The sequence below is a fragment of the Rhinatrema bivittatum genome, chromosome 6 (assembly GCF_901001135.1).
Source record: "Rhinatrema bivittatum chromosome 6, aRhiBiv1.1, whole genome shotgun sequence".
NCBI classification, from domain to species: Eukaryota; Metazoa; Chordata; class Amphibia; order Gymnophiona; family Rhinatrematidae; genus Rhinatrema; species Rhinatrema bivittatum.
The window spans coordinates 38,530,960-38,552,431 of NC_042620.1; the positions used below are offsets into that span (position 1 = coordinate 38,530,960).

Sequence of the window (21,472 nt, forward strand, 5' to 3'; positions counted from 1 at the left end):
AGCCGCGCGTGCGCAGAGCCGCAAGCGCGGCAAGTTGTGCCTCTAGGCATTCTCGCGGCCGCGGCGGGAAAACGTGAAGAAAAAATGAAAAATAAAATTAAAGAATTGAATGCCAAAAAACTCCCCTCCCCTTGCCGAACCGAGGACCTTTTTCTCCCCCCCCCCCCCCCCCCCCGGCGAAGAAGAAACGGAGAGCCGGCACAAACAAAAGAATTTAAAAACACTTTTTTTTTTTTTTTTTTTAAATCAAACCTGCCACTGTCCAAGGTCCTGGGGTTCCTGCTCCTGTTGGGGGTGAGTGAACCGGGCTCCCTGGTGTCACCCCCGACGCTGCTGCTTTAGTAGTTCGGGTCCTCGACCCTCAGCAGCGGCCTCAACCAGGGGGGGATGGTCCTCTCAGAACTTTCCCACCCCCCTGGGAGGCAGGACGGACAGCTTTTTTAAACTACTCTAAGCCGAAGTAGAATCAAAAATACAAACTGAGCTTAAAATAACCAAAATAAGTAAAATAACCCTGACTAAAACTAAGTATCAGTCCTCAGGGCACCCAGAGGCTGTGACTACACCTGCACCACCTACTGGAGACAGAGTAAGACTGAGGGGCTGTGACTGGCACAGGAGCATATATGGCTCCGCCCACAAGTTTTAATCTGTCTCCATCTACTGGTGCGGGGTCACAACCCAGGTGTCCTGGACTGATCCTGGTACGTACAGGGAAAACCATTTAAACATTAAAAAATAAACAATCAAAAAAATAAATGAGAAACCGACATTTCTTCCATCACCTCATTTCACTTATTCTGCATAACTGTGTTAATTAATCATTTGGAAAAAGGCAAGTTTTTAAACTTTTCCTGAACAGTAAATATGCTGTCATACTAAATAATACAAAAGGGGAGAACCGTGAGGGGGTAGGTGTATTGAAAAATCTATCTGTGAAAAGAATATTTCTGAATGTGGCGAAGACGCAGGACATTTTATAATATAGAAGGTACTAGCAGTAAAATGATGAACTGTCTGGTATCGGTTAGAAGCAGTAATGGTTTGTACTCAGGAATGCAGAACTATATCTGTAACAAAGGTTAACACAGATGTGCCATCCCAGCACAAGGCTCATATTGCAGTGCTTAGCATATTAGTGATAAGAAATTATGATAATGGACTAACTAACTCATTAGTTTGTAGTCTTAGAGGAGGCAACCTATTTAACGTATTGTATCAGAACAATCTCTGAGTCTGCATCATTCATTGATTGTTAAGGTAATCTGCACACTCCTGGGATGTCCTATTTTCTTCAGACTTCTATATGGAGAGTAAAGTTATCTTTGAGCTTTTTTTTTTTCTCTCTGTTCCCACCTGCTGGCAGGGGAGATATTACCCACTTGTCTGAATTAGTCTGAAGGGGCTAAAAGAAAAGAAATTAACAGGTAAGTTTAAATTTCACCTTTCTTTTCTCTTTGCTGATAGAACCAGTATCAACAACAAAAACAGCAGCTGGTTGAACAGGAGGAGAGAATTGCACAGCTGCAAAAAAAGCTACACATGCTGGTGAGAGGAGAAGAGCAGCGCTTAGCCAGACAGAGCAGAGCTTTTCGTCAGTTCCACAAGCGAGCCCCTAGATTCCAGTCTGCCCTGGATGAACCGTGAGTACCACCATTGATATCCAATTATTATTCTGAAAGGCTGGGAAGAGCAACAGTTAGGATAAAGAGGAGGAATGATCTTAGTGGTCAGTTATTTTTCTTTGATTTTTGCAAGAGAGGATTAAATGTGACCTTCACTTTCAGATCTCCTCCTAGTATGATTAAAAGTGGCAAGTCTGGAATAAATGCACATTATCTGCAGTATTAGCAGGATGAAAGTTACCTACTGTACTTGTGTCATGCTTTTTCAGCAGATCCCCCCTCCCCCCCCCCAAAAAAAAAAATATTGCAGACTCCCCTTTGGATTGCTAATAATGCATGAAATTCGTTTTATTTCTTAGCTCTATTCAAAATTTAGCTCATTTCAGGTAATATATTTGTTTTCGCCTGTTAAAATTCTTTTCTCTTAGGACAAGCAATTCACTTGTTGCACGAAGAGGTGTTCCTGTTCATACCCTAAATCAATCCAGGCGCATGGGATTTTCCTCCCAACCAGCAGATGGAGACAGAGAAGAAAAGCTTTACTCACACTGCTAAATAAAATAGCATGCCACCTGCTGGCTCTCAGTATTTCTCTGTTTCCAGCAGATGGTAAAGATGTAAAACCTGCAGTCGACTGGTTAGATGGAGAGTTTACTCCCAGGGGTGGTTAGATCCCTTAGGGGGCTATCCTTCTGGTTGTGTAAGGACATGCAAGGGATCATTGATCCTTTGGTGCTTTAGTCCTTTCCTGAGGGAGAGGGGTTGAAAGCCAGTGGTGCTGGCTCCTTCAGTCCCCTGCCTCTCTTCTCCTCCCGCACTGCTGATGGTCTGTTCCTGTTCATACCCAGATCAGTCCAGACTCCTGGAATTATGCTTCCCATCCAGCAGATGGAGACAGGGAAAGTCTCATTGGCACTGGTATATAACCCAGAGTGTCACCTGTAGTCCCCCAGTATTTCTCTGTTTCCAGCAGATGGTAGAGGTACAATCCCTGCAATCTGGGGGAAAAAAAAGAGGGAGAGAGAGAACAAAGATTCTTTTTATTGTTCCTCCCAGGAGGTTGCTTGACCCTGGTGGGGCTATCCCTCCTGGTGTTGAGGGGAACAAGCAGGGAGTCGGGGACCCCTGCCTGTCTCAACTTTTTGCCACCGGGGGGTGAATAGCTGGTTGCGCCAGTCCCCCCCCCCCCCCCCAGGAGAACAGGTGTAATCCGGCTGTTCTTCAGCACAGAGAAGTACCCTTTATGTTGTTTTTCCTTCCTCTGTGTAAAGTTAAAAAAAAAAAAAAGTTTTACAAAAAAAAAAGATGACTGGGAAGAAGTGAAGCAGAGCAGCAAGGTTTTTAATGGCTGGGATGGCTGTTTTGGAAACTTGCAGGGCTGCTGGGAGGTGAGTTCCTGGGTGGCAATGCTGTTTGACCTTGCAGCAGGGCTATTTTTACCATGGGTTCAGGCATTATTGCAGGTGGTGTAGCATTGCTTGTTTTGATGGCGAGCGGTAGTGCATGCTGCTTGTGCGGTGATGCTTGTGTGTGATTGTCTCACACCGGATTGTGTTCCTGTTGCCTCTCTGGTGGAGAGGGCGGGTTGGGCCAGCAGACGCCATGCTGGAGTGGCAGCTGAAGTAGCGGTCAAGCGCGGAAGCGCCTATGAAGTCGGCTGCCCCTTCCCTGCCGGGCGAAGGAAAGGCAGCCGTGTTGTCGGGAGCTGAAGACTTGCCAGGACTGTTTCAGGGAGGGGGAGGTGAGGATCATCCCCCCCCCCCCCCATTGTCTCTGATGGGGAAAGGCTCTGTTTACTGGAGGGATGCAGATTCTGACGGTGAGGGAGATTCTCCCAGAGATGGATTGGAGGATTCCGTCTCATTTTTGTTAAAGTTCGTCCTTCTTATGCACGAGGCATATTTGGCACGTAAGACAGCTGGGAGATTCTTGGACCGGGCTCAGAGGTGCGGTGGTCCGTGACTGGGCAAAAGACCTGGAGGCTCCGTGGGTCTGATTCCGCGGATGGTAACCCAGTGTCCTCGGGATGAGGACAGTTTCGGGCAGTCCGGATGTCGACTCAAACAATTCAGGGGACAGAGCTTTGCAGGTTCCTGCCTTTTTGGATCCGACTATGCCTAACAAGGATCGAGTTGTGCCTGTTAATAATCTGGATGGTCTGAATCCTGATGGAGGTTCGAACTAGGTGCCAGTTGCGTAAGGGGATGATCCAAAGGTGCATCTTTTCCAGAAGGAAGAGTTGTGGCCCTTGATCCGTCATGTTCTCCAGGAGCTGGGAATCAAGGTTCCTCAGGAGGAGTCTGATCAAAAGGGAGTGGACCCAGTCGTAGATGGCCTAGGGTCCAGTGAAAGTCTTCCCCTTTCACGAGTCTCTGAAAAAGCTGGTGGTCAGGAAATGGGACACTCCAGAGATGGGCCTGAAGGTGGGCCGGCGATGGCAACGTTATATACATTGCTTGAGGACACGCTCGAGCTGTTGGCACTCCCTAAGGTGGATGCATTGGTGTATGCAATCATTAAGAAGACCACCATCCCTGTGACTGGTTCAGCGGCGCTGATGGATATGCAGGACAGGAAGTTGTAAATATTTGTTTATTTATTTATTTGGTTTTCTATACCGACATTCGAGAAAACATCGTGTCGGTTTACAGAGGAAAAACAAATACAGTAAAATATATCAAGAAGATATTTGAGGTGTCTGTGCTGTTGTGTGCAGTAGCTTCATGCAGTGGGCCAGTTTATGCTGGGTGCAGAAATTACAAGCTACTAGAATGCTATCTCTGTTCGAGGCTAAGCATGCAGACTGTTTGGAGGCAGCAGCAGCTTATGTTGCAGTTGCCCTGTATGACCTCATCAGAACTTCATAGAGAATTATGATGTCTGCGGTGTGGGCCAGGAGGCTCCTTTGGTTGAGGAACTGGTCAGTGGATGTTTGGTCTAAGTCTCGGTTGGGAGCCTTACTGTTCAAGGGGAAGCTTCTGTTTAGAGAAGACTTAGAGGAACTTATGAAGCATCTCAGGGAGATCAAAGGGCATAGGCTGCCAGAAGATAAGCCAAAAGGAAACGGAGATTCTTTTGCCAGGCATTCCCAGTTGGATCAAATAGACTGTTTTACCTGAGTAGGCCCTCAGCAGGAGCTCAGAGGCAAGGCACCGGGAGGCAGCAATCCTGGAATCAGCCCTTTCGAGGGGGCAGAAAATCAGGCAGAGGAGGTCTTTGCCAGGGTTCTGGCAGAGCAAGTCCTCCCAATGAAGCGACGCTGGTCCACTCCTTTCTTTCTCGTATTGGGGGACATTTGACTCTGTTTTACGAGGAGTGGACAAAATTCACAACAGACCAGTGGGTCCTCAGTGTGATAAGAGACGGCTACGTGTTACAATTCTCTTGCCCGCTGTGGGACTTGTTTATAGCTTCCCCTTATGCTCCTTCCTGCAAGAGAAAGATGGTCAAAGAAACCCAAGAATTGGGAGCCATAGTTCCCGTTCCTATGGGGGAAGGTATTCCATTTATTTCATGCTCCCGAAGAAGGAAGGGTCCTTCCGTCCAATTTTTGATTTTAAGAAGGTGAATGTTGCTGTCAGGGTTCCTTGCTTCTGAATGGAGACTCTGCATTCTGTGATTGCAGCGGTGTGCAAAGGAGAATTCCTGGCTTCTCTAGACTTGACCGAGGCGTATCTGTACATTGCGATCTGCCCAGATCACCAGCGGTTTCTGCGCTTCATGGTCCTCGAGGAAACATTTTCAGTTTTGTGCCCTTCCGTTCGGTTTGGTTCATCCATATCTGGACAACTGGCTGTTTCGGGCAGTCGGAAACCCTTGGGGCTGAAATGGTAGCTCAGGTCTTGGAGCAGTTGCAGTCTCTGGCCTGGGTGGTGAATTTGACAAAGAGTCATCTCACCCTGTCTCAGTTTCTGGAGTTCTTGGGAGTGCATTTCGAAACCAGGGTAGGAAAGGTTTTCATCATGGAGGGTCGTATTCTCAAGCTGCAGAAGCAGGTTCGCAGGTTGTTGGATACAGCCGTTCCCAGAGTCTGGGATTACCTTCAAATGTTGGGCTCTATGAACTCAACATTGGAGCTGGTCCCTTGGGCCTTTTATGCATATGAGGGCTCTGCATCAGTCCCTCCTTTCACATTGGGATTCTTTGTCGGAGCAGTTTCACCTTCCACTGTTGCTCGAGGAACCTGCCAGGTCCAGTCTTTCATGGTGGCTTGGTCAGGAGCTTCTAAGGCACAGAGTGGACTTGGAGGTTCCAGACTGGGTGGTAGTTACCACTGATGCCAGTCTCTCTGGCTGGTTTGCTTCCTTCGCAGGGCAAAACATCTGCATTCTCCATTGCGGAGAATATGTCCCTTATGGAACCTCAATCTAGTCCTTAGAGGGATGTGTGTGGCTCCTTTTGAACCTTTAAGAAGGGCAACGGTAAAGGGTCTCATGTTGAAGGTGGTGTTTCTGGTAGCCTTTTGTTCTGCCTGTAGGATTTCAGAACTTCAAGCACTGTCGTGCAGAGAGTCTTTCCTGAAGATCTCAGATTCCGGAATCTCTTTGAGGACAGTGTCTTCTTTTCTCCCAAAGGTTGTGTCAGCATTTCATTTGAAATTAGCCCGACTCTGGCCGAGTTTCACTCTTTGGTCGAGAGCTGCCTCAGGGGCAACTAGAAACAAATATAAACATTTAAAAAATGAAACACACATATAGGGACTAATAAAAATTAACAAAAAACATAAAAATGTGTAAAATCTTTAGAAATGCAAATCCGATCATGTATGTGAGGTGTCAACATAATGGTGTACAGGAAAACACAATGGTACACCATTATGTTGTCACCTCACATAGATGATAGGATTTGCATTTCTAAAGATTTTACACGTTTTTATGTTTTTTAAACACACCGATCTTCGCTTTCTTTACTGCTATACAGCTAGCTGGATCGGCTTCGGATTTGTTTTCTGAGCATTTCATTTGAACCAGACCATGGAACTTCCAGCCTTTCCGGATTTGGATGCATTGGCTCTGCACACTAAAGACCTACATTCCCTGTACGTACCAGGATCAGTCCAGACTGCTGGGTTATGCCTCCCCTCCAGCAGATGGAGTCAGAGAAAAGCTGAAAAGCACCCCCTAGATATACCGGTGTGCTACCTGTGATCCCTCAGTATTTTCTCTGACTCCAGCAGATTGAGAGGCATAACCTGCGGTCCTGATCCTTTCAAATTTCTACCTTGGTTGTACAGGTTCTTTTTCAGTCATTTTGTATAATCCTGACTAGATCAACTGGTTTGCTCTATCCTGTTTAAAAAATAAAAAATAAAATATAAAAAATAAGAGAATTATACTAACAGGAAGAGGTCTATTCTATTCTGTTTAAAAAAAAAAAAAATCTAATAATAATTAGAGGCAGGTAGTCTTTTCTTTCTTTCGGGTTTCGAGGCGGCAAGGGGACAGGTTTCAAGGCAGGCTTGGCAGGGCAATGCCCTAAGGCCACATGCCCGGAGGTAATTCCTAGGGTCAGGGGGAGAGTTTACCGGTGTGCCGGTCACCCCCCCCCCCCAGTCGAACTATTACAGAAGTGTGTTGTCTTCTGAAGGGGGTTTTTCAGGAGCGGGGACACTATTTGTTTAAAAAAAAAAAAAAAAGTAAAGTTGTTTAGGTACGCGTCAGTCCTGTTGGTGGAAGGCAGGGTACCAATTACGTTCAGCCCCGGCCTGCCGAGTTACTGTCCTGGGACTCCGGAGGGGGTGGCTGGCTCACCCGGCGCGCTGCTGTACTCGGAGACTGTACTTACCTTTTTTTTTTTTGGCGCGCTTTCTTTCTCCTTTCTTCATGCCTCTTCATGCCACGATCTTCGGCCTGCACGGCTTGCGGGGGGCGGGGGTGCGACTCTCCCGAGAGGGTCTCTGCTCCCGATGTCTTCCTGGGGGCGAGGGACCCTCTCGGGGGCCGAGCGCTGCCGCAGCTCTTCTTCTTCGCGGCCGCGGAGAGTTCCTGGCACCCGGTCGGCAGCCCTGCCTCCCATAGAGAAGGAGGCGGCGGCCATTTTGAACACGCTGCCGTCTGAGGGGACAGCGTCGGAGGAGGAGGATTCCCCTCCTCCCTCGCCGCCGGCTCTAAGCCCGCAGGACACGCCCGATTTCAGAGCCCCTTGGTCCCACCCTACCCTCCCGACCCACAGGGGACACTTTTTTAAAAGAACAGTGCCGTTTTTTTCACAGTTTGTGCTTTTTTTTTTTTTTTTATTAATATAGTTTTTATTACATATGACGTTAAACTTACATCCACTGGAGTTCAACAACAATCCAAACAATCATTGACATATGTATCAGAACACACCATATGCTCGGGTCGATCATAAGAATGAATTATAACCTGTAGGACTCCCAGAAGACACTTGGATCTGTCAGTTTTAAATTTTCCATATGTTGAAAGAAAATACCCTCCCCCCCTCCCATTCCTCCCTTCCCTCCCTGGTACTCAACCTTAATGCCGGTCAGTATGGTGACACATTAAGAACAGTATGAACAGTAAGAACATTAATAACATCTAGGTCAACAAGAGTATCAATAACCTGAAGCATAGTTGTATTATAACAATACAGCATGAATAACCGGTTTTAGACTTTAGGAGATGGCGAACTCATGGGTAATAGTGTGAATCTTCATGAGATATTCAGCAGACAAACCCCATATAGGAAGGCCCAATGAATATGTAACAGACTGGGGTAGATGTGGTAAGGTGATTCATAAAGCTCTGAGATCTGAGTCAAAACACCACAGAATCTACTGACAAGCGTCATGAGGAGAGCGGATCACACTTGCCCGTCTTACCTGGATAGAAGCATTGTCCGGTTTGCAATGGCCTATAACTCACAGGTTTACAGGCATTACGGAGATTGATATCCAGAGTGTCTTAAAAATGATATGTATCTAGAGATGTCCCCTTCAAACCAGGCAATAGTTGCGTTTGGAGGTCCGGTGATAATGTTGTAATATAATCTCCCCAGACTTGAAGTAAACGAGATTTTTGTTTGGAGACGGTAGAAACAGCCGTCAAATATTCCATATGCAGCAGATTATGTAATTTCTTGGTCCATTAAGGCAGTTTGTGCTTTTAATGCACAAAGCCTTCTTAGAGGCGGGTTGGGAGGTGGGACCAGGGGAAAGCGGGGACTCATTGTCCCCATCCACAGGGGGGTGCGGGGATTCCGGAGACTCCTGATCCTTTTCCGGACATTCCCGATACCGCCGGGGGTGGGGATTTGGACGGTCAGGTGTCCGTGGAAGGGGATGACCCCCAGGTTCTTTGCTTATTTGGCAAGGACGAGCTAACTCATTTGATCCCGCACGTTTTGAAGGAATTGGAAATTCCGACTCCACACCAGGAAGCGGACACTTCCCTGGGGGATGTAGCTTTGGTGGGTCTTCGGGACCCTCCGCAAACCTTTCCATTTCATCCCAAATTGTTTCAGATTGTTTCTAAGGAATGGGAACTTCCGGAAGCTTCCTTGCGGGTCAGTAGGGCTATGGATAAGTTGTACCCCCTACCGACGGAGTCCTTGGACCTTCTTAAGATTCCCAAGGTGGCTTCAGTGGTCACGGCTGTGATAAAGCATACTACCATTCCCGTGACAGGGGGACAACTTGAAGGATCTCCAGGATTGGAAGTTGGAGGTCTTATTGAAGCGCATTTTTGAAGTTTCGGCATTAGGGGTCCGGGCGGCGGTCTGTAGCAGTCTAGTGCAGCGGGCCACACTTCGCTGGGTTCAACAGTTGCTCACAGCCCAGGAGCTTCCGCCGGACGAAGCGGAGCAGGCTAACTGCATGGAGGCTGCGGTCGCCTACACAGCGGATGCCTTATATGATCTCCTGCGGACTTCAGCTCGAACTATGTCTTCTGCTGTATCAGCCAGGCGGTTGCTCTGGCTCTGGCGCTGGGCGGCAGATGTTTCCTCTAAGTCACGCTTGGGTTCTTTTCCCTTCAGGGGAAAGTTGTTGTTTGGAGACGAGCTGGATCAGCTCATCAAGGACTTGGGGGACAACAAGGTTTATAAGTTGCCCGAGGACAAGCACTGACAGTCATGAACCTTCAGTAATTCCAGGGGCCGGTTTTGGGGCCAACGCCGGTTCCGTATGGGGAGGGGTGGTTCCTTTCCCCAGAAACAGCAGGTGTCGAGGTCACAATCTTGGACACCTTCCTTTCGTGGCAGACGACCTCAGCGGTCAGGAATTTCGCAGGCCTTTACCCCAAACAAGGATTCACAATGAGGGCGCGCAGGCCCTTTCCTCCCTTTCGCGCATTGGGGGTCGGTTGTCCCTATTTCGGGAGGAATGAGTCAAGATAACATCGGACCAGTGGGTTCTCGACGTTATAAGTCACGGTTACGTTTTGGATTTTGCTCGCCCGCTCCGGGATCTGTTTCTGGTGTTGCCATGCGGTCCTCCGGCGAAGCAGCTAGTCATTGCACAAACATTGGAGCAGTTGCAGGCACTGGGGGCGGTAATCCTGGTTCCGTCTGCCGAACGTTGGACTGGCCGGTATTCCATATTCTTCGTGGTTCCAAAGAAGGAAGGCACATTCAGACCTATCCTGGATTTAAAGTGGGTCAACAGGGCTTTACGCATTCCACGTTTTTGCATGGAGACGCTGCGGTCTGTTATTGCAGCCGTCCAGAAGGGAGAATTTTTGGCTTCTTTGGATCTAACAGAGGCGTATCTCCACATTGGAATCCAGGAGCATCATCAGAGATTCCTGAGGTTCATGGTGTTGGGGGACCATTTTCAGTTTTGTGCCCTCCCGTTCGGGTTAGCGACTGCCCCCAGAGTTTTCACCAAGGTTCTGGTGGTTGTGGCAGCTTCTCTTCGCCGTCAAGGGATATTGGTACATCCCTATCTCGACGATTGGCTCATCCGGGCGAAGTCGGAAGCTTTGTGCAAGCGAGCGGTTCGGTTAGTGGTGGAACAACTTCAGAAGCTAGGTTGGGTAATCAACTTCGCGAAGAGCCATCTAGAACCGACTCAGCAATTGGAGTTCCTGGGAGCCCGGTTTGATACTTCGGTGGGCAAAGTGTTCCTGCCACATCAGCGGATGGTCAATCTGATGGCTCAGGTGCGAAACCTATTGGACCTGCTGCTACCTATGGCCTGGGATTATTTACAGGTCATTGGGCATATGGCTTCTACTCTGGAAATGGTGCCTTGGGCCTTTGCGCATATGCGGCCTTTGCAAAGAGCGCTTCTTTCTTGCTGGGATCCCAGGTCCAAGGACTACGACATGTTGTTACCATTGATGGAACCGGCCCAGTCCAGTCTCGCTTGGTGGTTGAGCCCGGACCATCTTCTGCAGGGGATGGACTTAGAACCTCCACCTTGGATAGTTGTGACAACGGATGCCAGTCTGTCAGGATGGGGGGCTGTGTGTCAGTCCCGAGCAGTGCAGGGGAGATGGTCCTCTCAACAGGCCACTTGGTCCATCAATCGCCTGGAGACCAGGGCGGTCCGTCTAGCCTTGCTTCAACTTCTTCCAATGGTGCGCCGTCGGGCGGTGCGAATTCTATCAGACAATGCGACTACTGTGGCATATATAAACAGACAAGGGGTCACAAGAAGTCGCCCGGTGGCGGCCGAGGCGTCTTTGTTGATGGCCTGGGCAGAACGCTATCTATCCCACATCGCGGCCACCCATATTGCAGGCGTGGACAACGTTCAGGCGGATTATCTCAGTCGACAACATCTAGACTCATGAGAGTGGGAGCTGTCGGCCGAGGAGATGCAACTCATCACTCGATGATGGGGGGTTCCGCACTTGGACTTGATGGCAACACGGCTAAATACCAAAGTGGCGCGTTTCTTCAGCCGACAGCGAGAGCACGGGTCGGAGGGGGTGGATGCGCTAGTACTTTCGTGGCCTCCTCGCATCCTTCTTTATGTGTTTCCCCCGTGGCCCCTGGTGGGAAAAGTTTTAAGGCGCATAGAATCCCATTGGGGCCTGGTGATTCTCGTGGCTCCGGAGTGGCCAAGGCGCCCGTGGTTCGCAGATCTCGTCAATCTGGCGATGGACAGGCCTCTGCGTCTCTGTCATCTCCCGAATATTCTCCGGCAGGGCCCGGTATTTTTCGATCTGGCGGATCGCTTTTGTCTGGCGGCTTGGCTTATGAGCGGAGGCAGCTGAGAAAGAAAGGTTATCCAGAAGCGGTGATTTCTACCCTCCTTCGGGCGCGCAGGTCCTCGACTACTTTAACCTATGCGAGGGTGTGGAAGGTCTTTGACTCCTGGTGTAGTGAGTTAAAGCTTTCTCCCCGGCAGGCTTCTGTAGGACATATCCTTACGTTTTTGCAGGATGGTTTGAAGAAGGGTTTGGCCTACAGTTCTCTTTGGGTTCAGGTAGCGGCTCTGGGCTGCCTGAGGGGCAAGATTGAAGGTTACTCTCTTGCATGTAGCCCAGATGTTGCTCGTTTTTTGCGCGGAGTTAGGAATTTGCGTCCCTCTGTGAGGGCTCCATGTTCCTCCTGGAGCTTGAACCTGGTTCTCAGGGGTTTCTGCACTGCTCCCTTTGAGCCTATTAAGAGGGCCACCTTGAAGGATTTAACTCTCAAGGCGGTATTCCTCGTGGCCATTTCGTCCGCGCATCGCATTTCGGAACTTCAAGCGCTTTCATGCAGAGAACAGTTTTTACGTATTTCTGAGTCTGGAGTTTCTTTGCGCACAGTACCTTCCTTCTTACCTAAGGTGGTATCGGCCTTCCATGTTAACCAGATGGTGGAAATGCTTTCCTTTACGGAGGAGGAGATCCGGTCATCTCAAGGTCGAGATTTGAAGCATTTGGATGTCCATCGAGTACTCCTGCGATATTTGGAGGTGACTAATGAGTTTCGAAGGTTGGATCACTTGTTTGTATTGTGGAATGGACCCAAGAAGGCACTTCAGGCTTCCAAGACGACCATCGCCCGCTGGTTGAAGGGCGCAATCGCGTCCACATACATTGGCTGCAGAAGGTCTGTTCCTGATGGGCTCAAGGCTCACTCTCTACGTTCTCAGGCAGATTCGTGGGCTGAAAGCCAGTTTGTGTCTTGCCAGGAGATTTGCAAGGCAGCCACTTGGAAATCCTTGCATACCTTCTCTAGGCATAATCGCTTGGATGTTCGTGGTCCGTCCACTGAGTCTTTTGGGAGTAGCTTGCTTCGAGCGGGACTCTCGGGGTCCCACCCCATTTAAGGAGGCTCGGGTACATCCCAGCAGTCTGGACTGATCCTGGTACGTACAGGGAAAGGAAAATTAGTTTCTTACCTGATAATTTTCATTCCTGTAGTACCAAGGATCAGTCCAGATGCCCGCCCAAGTCGTTTTCGGGAGAGTCCGCTCGTAATTCTATCTGTGTTCTTAGTTTCTTGCAGTGTTCTACATCTAAATGTTATGGTACTATGTAGTGCTGCATTTTATATGGTAAGTTGTTCTAAGTTTTGTTTCTGTTTTAATACATAGGGAGACAGGTTTGTTTATGTCCTTAGGGCAATGTTACTACTTGATCTGGTCAGTGGTTGAGTTAAATAAGTTGATTATTCAGCGGAGGTGTTTGCTTAGTTCCTTCTGCTTTGATATCGATTATACTGAGGGATCGCAGGTGGCACACCGGTATATCTAGGGGGTGCTTTTCAGCTTTTCTCTGACTCCATCTGCTGGAGGGGAGGCATAACCCAGCAGTCTGGACTGATCCTTGGTACTACAGGAACGAAAATTATCAGGTTAGAAACTAATTTTCCTATGTTTGGATGTGAAGTGGGCTTTGTTGCGTTGCCTCAAAGTCACTAATAACTTCAGGGTGTCTGACCATCTCTTTGTGTTTTGGAATGGACCTAAGAAGATGCAGAAGGCTTCAAAATCTACGATAGTATGATGGCTGAAAGAAGCAATAAACCTGGCTTATATCTGTAAGGGGTGTTCTGTCCTGGTAAGATTGAGAACTCATTCAGTTCAGTCTCAGGCGACTTCTTGGGCTGAATGCCAGCTGGTGTCGCCATAGGAAATTTGTCATGCGGCTACTTGGAAGTTGTTGCACACTTTCACCAGACATTGTTTGGATGTCCAGGCTCCAGAAGCCATGGCTTTGGTGAGAGTGTTCTTTGACCGAGTCATTCATGGTCCCACCCTCATTAGGGAAGCTTGGGTACATCCCAGGAGTCTGGACTGATCCGGCTATGAACAGGAAAGGAAAATTGTTTCTTGCCTGCTAATTTTCGTTCCTGGAATACCACGGATCAGTCCAGAGTCCCGCCTTGTGTGGAGGAGAGTCCGCTCGTAATTCTGTCGTGGTTCTATTGTATATAGGCTGCAGAGCTACTTAAGATTTCAAGTTTGTTTTCCTGGTTTGGACATCGCCGGGAAGGACAACATCTGCATCAGTCCCTCCTTTCACATTGGGATTCTTTGTCGGAACAGTTTCACCTTCCACTGTTGCTCGAGGAACCTGCCAGGTCCAGTCTTACATGGTGGCTTGGTCAGGAGCATGTTTAGTAGTAGCTGCCTATCTATGCAAACTGGGGTTGCATGTTTTTGCCTATCTAGATGAATGGATGATCAAGGTCTCCTCTCAGGTGGAAGCAGAGATGTGAATTCCCAGTACCTTCTGAGTGCCTGAGTTACTAGGGTTCATAAAAAGTTATCCCAAATGAAATCTCAGCCTGACATCTCAACTGGAGTTTATAGGAACTCTGCTAGACATACTCGAGCCATGGCCTCTCTTCCTGCTAGCAGAATCACAAGCATTATGTTCTTAGTAAAGAGGTCTGGCAGAGCCAGCAGACAGCCTAGACCATGTTGAGGAGGTTGGGTCTCATGGCCTCAAAAGTTGATGCACCACCCATGGTAAGTGTCCATATAAATGCTCAGTGGACCCATGTCATTTGGACTTCAGGTATATCTCTTGATTCTGGAAGCACTTGGCGGGGTTTCTGTTCTGGTGGCTTTCCCATTCCGGTTCGGCCAGAGCGATACTTTCCAAATTTATTTATTTATTTAACATTTTTCTATACCGAACTTCATGACAAGATTCATATCAGACCGGTTTACATGGAACTTAGGGACTAACTAAACATGACTAAACATTTATTTATTTTATTTATTTTTATTTTTTGTTTTTTTATACCAATCTTCCTACATTAGATGCAAATCAAACCGGTTTACAAAGAACAAAAACTTGCCTGACGGCATTACATGGAACAATGAACATTTAAGCAACTTTAAGTAACATAGTCAAAGAGAAGAAAAACCAAGTATACAATTTAAATTACATAGTAATCAGGTAAATAAGAATTGGATTACATAGTAATGAAGGCCATAAGTAATAAAAGTCTAACAAAAGAATAATTCAAAATTTGTTGTGCTTGTACTAGGCTTAGTTAGGGAGAAGGAACTAAGAAGATATGTAGAAAAAGGAGTGGAGAATAGCAGAAGAAAAAAAAAAGGAATGAAATAAAAATAAATAAATAAAATAAAATAATAAATAAATAACATAACTATATAATAGGAAGGCCGAAGCGCAGTTACATATAACAGGGAGGTAGAACTTGGGGGCTAGAGTAGCCAGGAATAAAAGGACAGTAACGAACTAGAAGTTGAGTAAATATATCTATACTGTGGCTGAACCGGGAGACTAGCCGGGTGGGCTGAGTCTGATAGAGAGAAATGTTGAAATGTAAGAACTTAAGGGAAGGCTTGGAGGAAAAGCCAAGTCTTGATTTTTTTTTCGGAAGGTAAGCAGACAAGGTTCCAGTCTTAGATTAGTCGGCAGGTTGTTCCAGATGGTAAGGCTCGCTGTGGAGAGTGTCCGTTCTTTGGTGGAGGTTAGGTGTAGATTTAGTTGGGGGGACTTGGAGGGTTTCTTTATGTACTTCTCTGATGGGTCTTGCAGATGAATGTAGTTTGAAAGGGAGCTGAAGGTCTAGGTGTAGTTGGTTGAAGATGGATTTGTGGATTATGGTGAGTGCTTTGTGCAAGATTCTGTATTTTATTGGCAGCCAGTGCAGGTTTCTAAGTATAGGAGTGATATGTGCTCCCCGGCTGGTGTTGGTCAAGATCCTGGCAGCTGAGTTTTGGAGCATCTGTAGTGGTTTGGTGGCAGAAATCGGGAGTCCTAATAGGAGAATGTTACAATAGTCAATTTTAGAGAACAGTGTTGCCTGGAGGATAGTTCTGAAGTCCTGGAAATGAAGAAGGGGTTTGAGTCTTTTCAGAACTTGAAGCTTGTAGAAACAGTCCTTAGTGATATTGTTGATTGATTTCTTTAAGTTCAAATGGTTATCAAGGATGATTCCTAAATCTCTAACTTGAGTGGTCTGATGGATTGAGCCTATCTGATCGGAGCTGGCTGAGCGGTCGGGGGAAATAAGAAGGATTTCTGTTTTGGCTGTGTTGAGGACCAGGTTAAGGCTGGTGAGAAGGCTATTGATGGACTTAAGGCAATTCTCCCAATAGGAAAGGGTTTTTGGAAGGGATTCTTTTATGGGGATCAGGATCTGGACGTCATCTGCATATAAGTAGTGAATTAGGTTTAGGCTAGAGAGCAGCTGGCAGAGGGGCAGTAGGTAAATATTGAAGAGGGTAGGGGATAGGGAGGAGCCTTGAGGAACGCCTAGAGTAGATTTATAATTTGGGGATTCTGTGTTATTGATCGTAACCTTAAAACTTCTGTTATTGAGGAAGGAGTTGAACCATCTGAGGGCATGTCCAGATAATCCAATGTCTGAGAGGCGATTTAGCATGATGTTATGGTTCACGGTGTCGAACGCCGCAGAGATGTCTAAGAGGACAAGCAGGAATGAAAGCCCTTTATCTAGACCCAAGAGGATATGGTCTGATAGAGAGATGAGGAGGGTTTCCGTACTGGATGACTTACGGAAGCCATACTGTGAAGGGTATAGGATTTTGTTTTCCTCCAGGAAGTCCGAAAGCTGTGTGTTTACCACTTTTTCTGTGAGTTTTGCTAGAAAAGGGAGGTTGGATATGGGTCGAAAGTTGGAGAGCTCTTTTGTGTCAAGGTTGGGTTTCTTCAAGAGGGGTTTAAGGGATGCCGTTTTAAGATCGTCTGGGTATATTCCTTGGGCTAGGGAACAGTTAATGATGTCCATCAGTGAACTTGAGATAGTGCCTGGAATGAGGAGCAGACGTTTTGTTGGGATGTGGTCCATCGGATGGTTGGATGGTTTCAACTTCTTGAGTATCGATTCTATCTCCAGAGGGGTAGTGGGCTCGAAGGAGTCCATGGTGGCTCTGGGGGATAGAATAGTGGTGAAGTTTAGAGTTGGTGGGGTTGAGTTAGTAGGGAGAAGCACAAGCGTGTTTGCAATTTTATCCTGAAAGAAAAGTGCTAGATCATTAGCTTTGGATTGAGCCTGATCATCGGGAACGGAAGGGGCAGAAGGTTTAGTGAGTTGAGATACATAGGAAAACAGTGCCCTGGCGTCATATTGAATATCATGAATTCTGCTGGCATAAAAATCTTTTTTTGCTTGTAAAAGAGAGATCTTATAAAGATGCATGGTGCGTTTGTAATCAGATAGTGTTGTGGTGTTGGGGTTCTTCCGCCAGGTGCCTCCTTGTGTCGGAGGTTATGCTTCAACATTTTAAGTTCTGTTGAGAACCAAGGTTGCTTCCTTTTTTGAGTCCAATTGATGGTTTTTGTCGCTCTGGGGCAAAGTTTATTGGCTATCGGCTCCGTGATATTGCGCCAGGATTGCATGGCTGAGTTTGGGTTGGAGATGTCCAAGTTAGGGAGTTCCTTGGTTAGATGTTCGCTGAGTAAGTCGGAGGGACATTGTCTCCTGAAGTGGATGGTGGAGTGAGGTTGGGGCTGAATGGAGTTTCCTCGAGTTGTCAGAGTGGCTGATATAAGTGAATGGTCGGACCAAGGGATGGGGGTGCATTCTGGAATATTGATGTATGATAGGTGTGAATTTAAGAAGATGAGGTCAAGTGTGTGACCTGCTTTATGGGTAGGTTTATTGACAATTTGTTCAATTTGTTCAAAATTCTGCCTCGCTCAATTCTAGACACAGATGCATCTAACCTAGGTTAGGAAACTCATTAGATGAGTTCCTTATTCGGGGCCCCTGGTTTTGCTAGGAGTGGAGATGGCACATCATCTTCCTGGAGTTGAGTGATTTGCTATGCTTTTAAAAGTTGTCAGGAATAAGGTGGCCAATTAAAAAGTCTTAGGCAGTACAAACAATTGGGTAGTAATGTTCTGCACAAGAAGGGAAAAACTGGTTTACTCCTGTGTTGGGAAGTGCCTAGTAATGACTCTGGGCTATCTCCACGAGTTGTTCCTGGATTAGAATGTGACTTACAAGATCTTCGCTTGGTTGGGGAACACCTGAGATAGGCTTGTTGACAATGATTCAGAACAGGAAAGTGCCAGCATTCTGCTTTAGAAGGAGGTCAGAAAGCTAACTGGCATCAGATGTTTTCTCTCTTCATAAGGTGGAAGAGACTTTTCTACACAAATATCTTCTATACCCCTAAAAGGGAAAACCTAAATAAAATTCAGAAGACATTGTGGGACTATGATTCTCATAGCCCCAAATTGGCTGAGTTGGATTTAGTTTCGGATCTTACAGGATTTATCCATCAGGGAACCAATCAGGTTGGGCATTTTTTTACAACCCTTGTTTTTCAGAAACAAACACTATTTCATTCCAACCTCCAATCCCTTATCCTCACAGCTTGGATATTGAGAGTGAAATACATAAGAACATAAGAAATTGCCATGCTGGGTTAGTCCAAGGGTCCATCAAGCCCAGCATCCTGGGCCACAAGAACCTGGCAATTACCCAAACACTAAGAAGATCCCATGCTACTGATGCAATTAATAGCAGTGGCTATTCCCTAAGTAAACTTGATTAATAGCCATTAATGGACTTCTCCTCGAAGAACTTATCCAAACCTTTTTTGAATCCAGCTACACTAACTGCACTAACCACATCCTCTGGCAACAAATTCCAGAGCTTTATTGTGCGTTGAGTGAAAAAGAATTTTCTCCGATTAGTCTTAAATGTATTACTTGCTAACTTTGTTGATATGGTCTCTCATATTCTTCTGGTTTTTAGGGCGGAATCCACTAAACAATTTTATGATTGTAAATAAAGGATATCTGCTGTCTGGTGTGAGGGGAAGGCTTCCTCTCAAACCATACCTTTTCTCCTGGAACACAAACTGCATGTCTCAGTTGGGATTCAAAATCAGCACTGTTAGGATATACCTTGGTGCAACTGGTACATACCACCATTATGTAGAAAGGAGACTCTTACTTGTTGGATTCACGTGTGGCTTACTTCATTTCAATCTTCTGCAGTATCATGTAAACCAAATTGAGGAGAGTCGCTTTTGAGCCTTTGGCCTCCTGTACGCTCGAAGTACCTATCTTAGAAGGTTGTATTAGTGGCAGTTACAGTACTTCAGCTCATGTAGTGAGGGAGCTGCAGGCCCTAGTGAATTATCTACTTTGTACTAAGTTTCATCACAGTAGGGTGATGACCTACACACACCCAAAGTTTCTGCCCAAGATATCTTTGGATTTAGACCTTCATGAATTGCCCTTCCACATTTTTTTGCAGGGCTACATGCCAACAAAGGCAAATGAGTACTTCACACTTTGGATTGCATTGCAAGAAAGCCTTTGCCCTTCATAGGGAGTGGACTCAGTTGTGCGATAGCGGAATAGCTTGTCTTCGGAGAAAATAATTTACTTGTAATAGGTATTCTTTGAGTATGGTGATTCACTAATCGCACAACCTTCCTTCCTCTCCTTCTGGGGTTGTGTTCATTAGATTAGTGACAGACCTGAAGCATGCTGCGGGCATGCAGCTATGCAGAATCTATTGCGTGTGCCCAGACAAGCTGAAGAGTTCCTTAGGAAGCTCCAGAAGAGGCTGTCCAGTTCAGCAATGTCTGGATGATGCCACGTAGTTGCATGATTATTGAACTGCTGTCCTCAGAACACCTATTACAGGTAAGTAAATTAAGTTGTATAGGTGGATGGGTTACTGTAAAATACTATGAGGCCCTATACTTTGGAGATGTATAAGAGGTTTTTAATATTTATTTTATTTATTTATAATTTTTATATACCGATTTTTTTTTTTTTTTTTTTTTTTTTTTTTTTTCATGCAAACATATCAAACCGGTTTACAGTAGCTAACAAATATATTTCTCTGTTTCAGATTGTTAGATGTAATTGACTCATATGAAAGCCAAATTCACAATCTACAGAAGGAACTAAGGTATGATTTACTTCATAGAAGCCACATCTAAAGAGTGGTCACGTTACCATATTGTATCTGTCTCGTGATTTTTTAAGTTCATGATCTGCAAGTTTCAAAAACTAGATGAGACATCCTACTTCTTTGTGCATCTGTTAACATGTCCAACATGAGTGCACATTTTTTGTGTGTACAAACAGACTAAGAATTTAAATATATAATTTTAATAAACATAAATATTATATTGCACTGATGGCACAGACTTATATGACATACGCTGATAAAATGGATAGAAATACAGGTTTTCTCCATGGATAAGCAAGATAATATCAGCCAGACAAGTGGGTGACGTAGCTAAGATGGAAAGTGCTCTTGGAGCTCAGAAAAACTAGGTCTTTCTGAGCATGAATGTACCTTCCTTCAAGTTTTGTCAGTCTTATTTTTTTTCTTGCTTATTTTGCAAACAGACAAGAATTGCTCTGGGGTTTTTTTTCCTAGCTATACGTTGGTTTTTCCCTTTTTTCTTTAGACTTTTCTTTTATTTAGAAACATAAAACATGATGGTATGGCCTATCTAGTCTGCCCATCTGCCCAAATAATTTAGCTTTACAATTCCCATCATACCCTTAGAGATCTCCTTTATTTATCCCACGCCTTCTTGAATTCAGATACCATTTTTGTCTCAATTACCTCTACTGGGACACTGTTTCATGCATCCACTACCTTCTCTGTAAAGAAATATTTCTTAAGATTACTCCTGAGTCTATCCCCTTTCACCTTCATCCCATGACCCCTCTTTCTAGAGCCTCCTTTCCTTTGAAAGAGGCTAGCCTTCTGTGCATGGAAACATTTTGGGATATTTAAATGTCTCTGTATCTCCCCTATCTCGCTTTTTCCTCTAGGGTATACATATTTAGATCTTTAAGTCTATCCCCATATGTTTTAGAATGAAGACCACTGATCATTTTAGTAGCCACTCTCTGGACAGACTCCATCCAGTTTATATACTTTTGAAGGGGTGGTCTCCAGAATTGTACACAGTATTCCAAATGAAGTCTCACCAGGGACCCATACAGGGGCAATATTGCCTCCCTATTTCTGATGATCGTTCTTCTCTCTATGCAGCCAAGCATCTTTCTGGCTTTTGTTGTCGCTTTATCCACCTGTTTGGCGACCTTAAAATCGGCACCCGCAGAATGGCATGGCTGCGGACCTCTGATCTCCGACCGGAGGTACAGGAACGACTCGCCGATGTGCCACGTAGGGTGAGGGATGTGGTGACCCAACCTCGGGACCACCATGAAACCCTCGAGCAACTCTCCGCCAGCACTCCAGACCCGTCCTCCTCTTCTAGGAGGCCCGAGAGACAGGGACAAAGGAATTCTTTATTTCACCAAAGGAAGTACTATCCTCTGCCCCCAAGCCCCAGCCGGTGCCTCAGCCAACTCCAGAGACGGGATTTTGACTGGATCGTAGGGAGCGTAAGCCAGTTGCCTGTACCCAGGATGTTGGATCCTCCAGTCGGTGCAGGCTGTGGTTCTTCACGAACCAGTGGCCCAGTATAACCTCGGACCAATAGGTTCTTTCCATCGTCCATCAAGGGT

The 21,472-nt window shown here is 46.2% G+C and overlaps 1 protein-coding gene across 1 annotated transcript in view; it reads left to right on the plus strand.

Annotated features, from left to right (window-relative positions):
• The window catches only part of CEP70 (centrosomal protein 70), a 188,570-nt gene that overhangs the window by 48,642 nt on the left and 118,456 nt on the right, over positions 1-21,472 (plus strand). The window contains exons 7-8 of the mRNA XM_029605309.1: positions 1,468-1,643; positions 19,830-19,889. Of these exons, the coding sequence (XP_029461169.1) occupies positions 1,468-1,643; positions 19,830-19,889 (236 nt within the window). The remainder of the gene's footprint in view (positions 1-1,467; positions 1,644-19,829; positions 19,890-21,472) is intronic.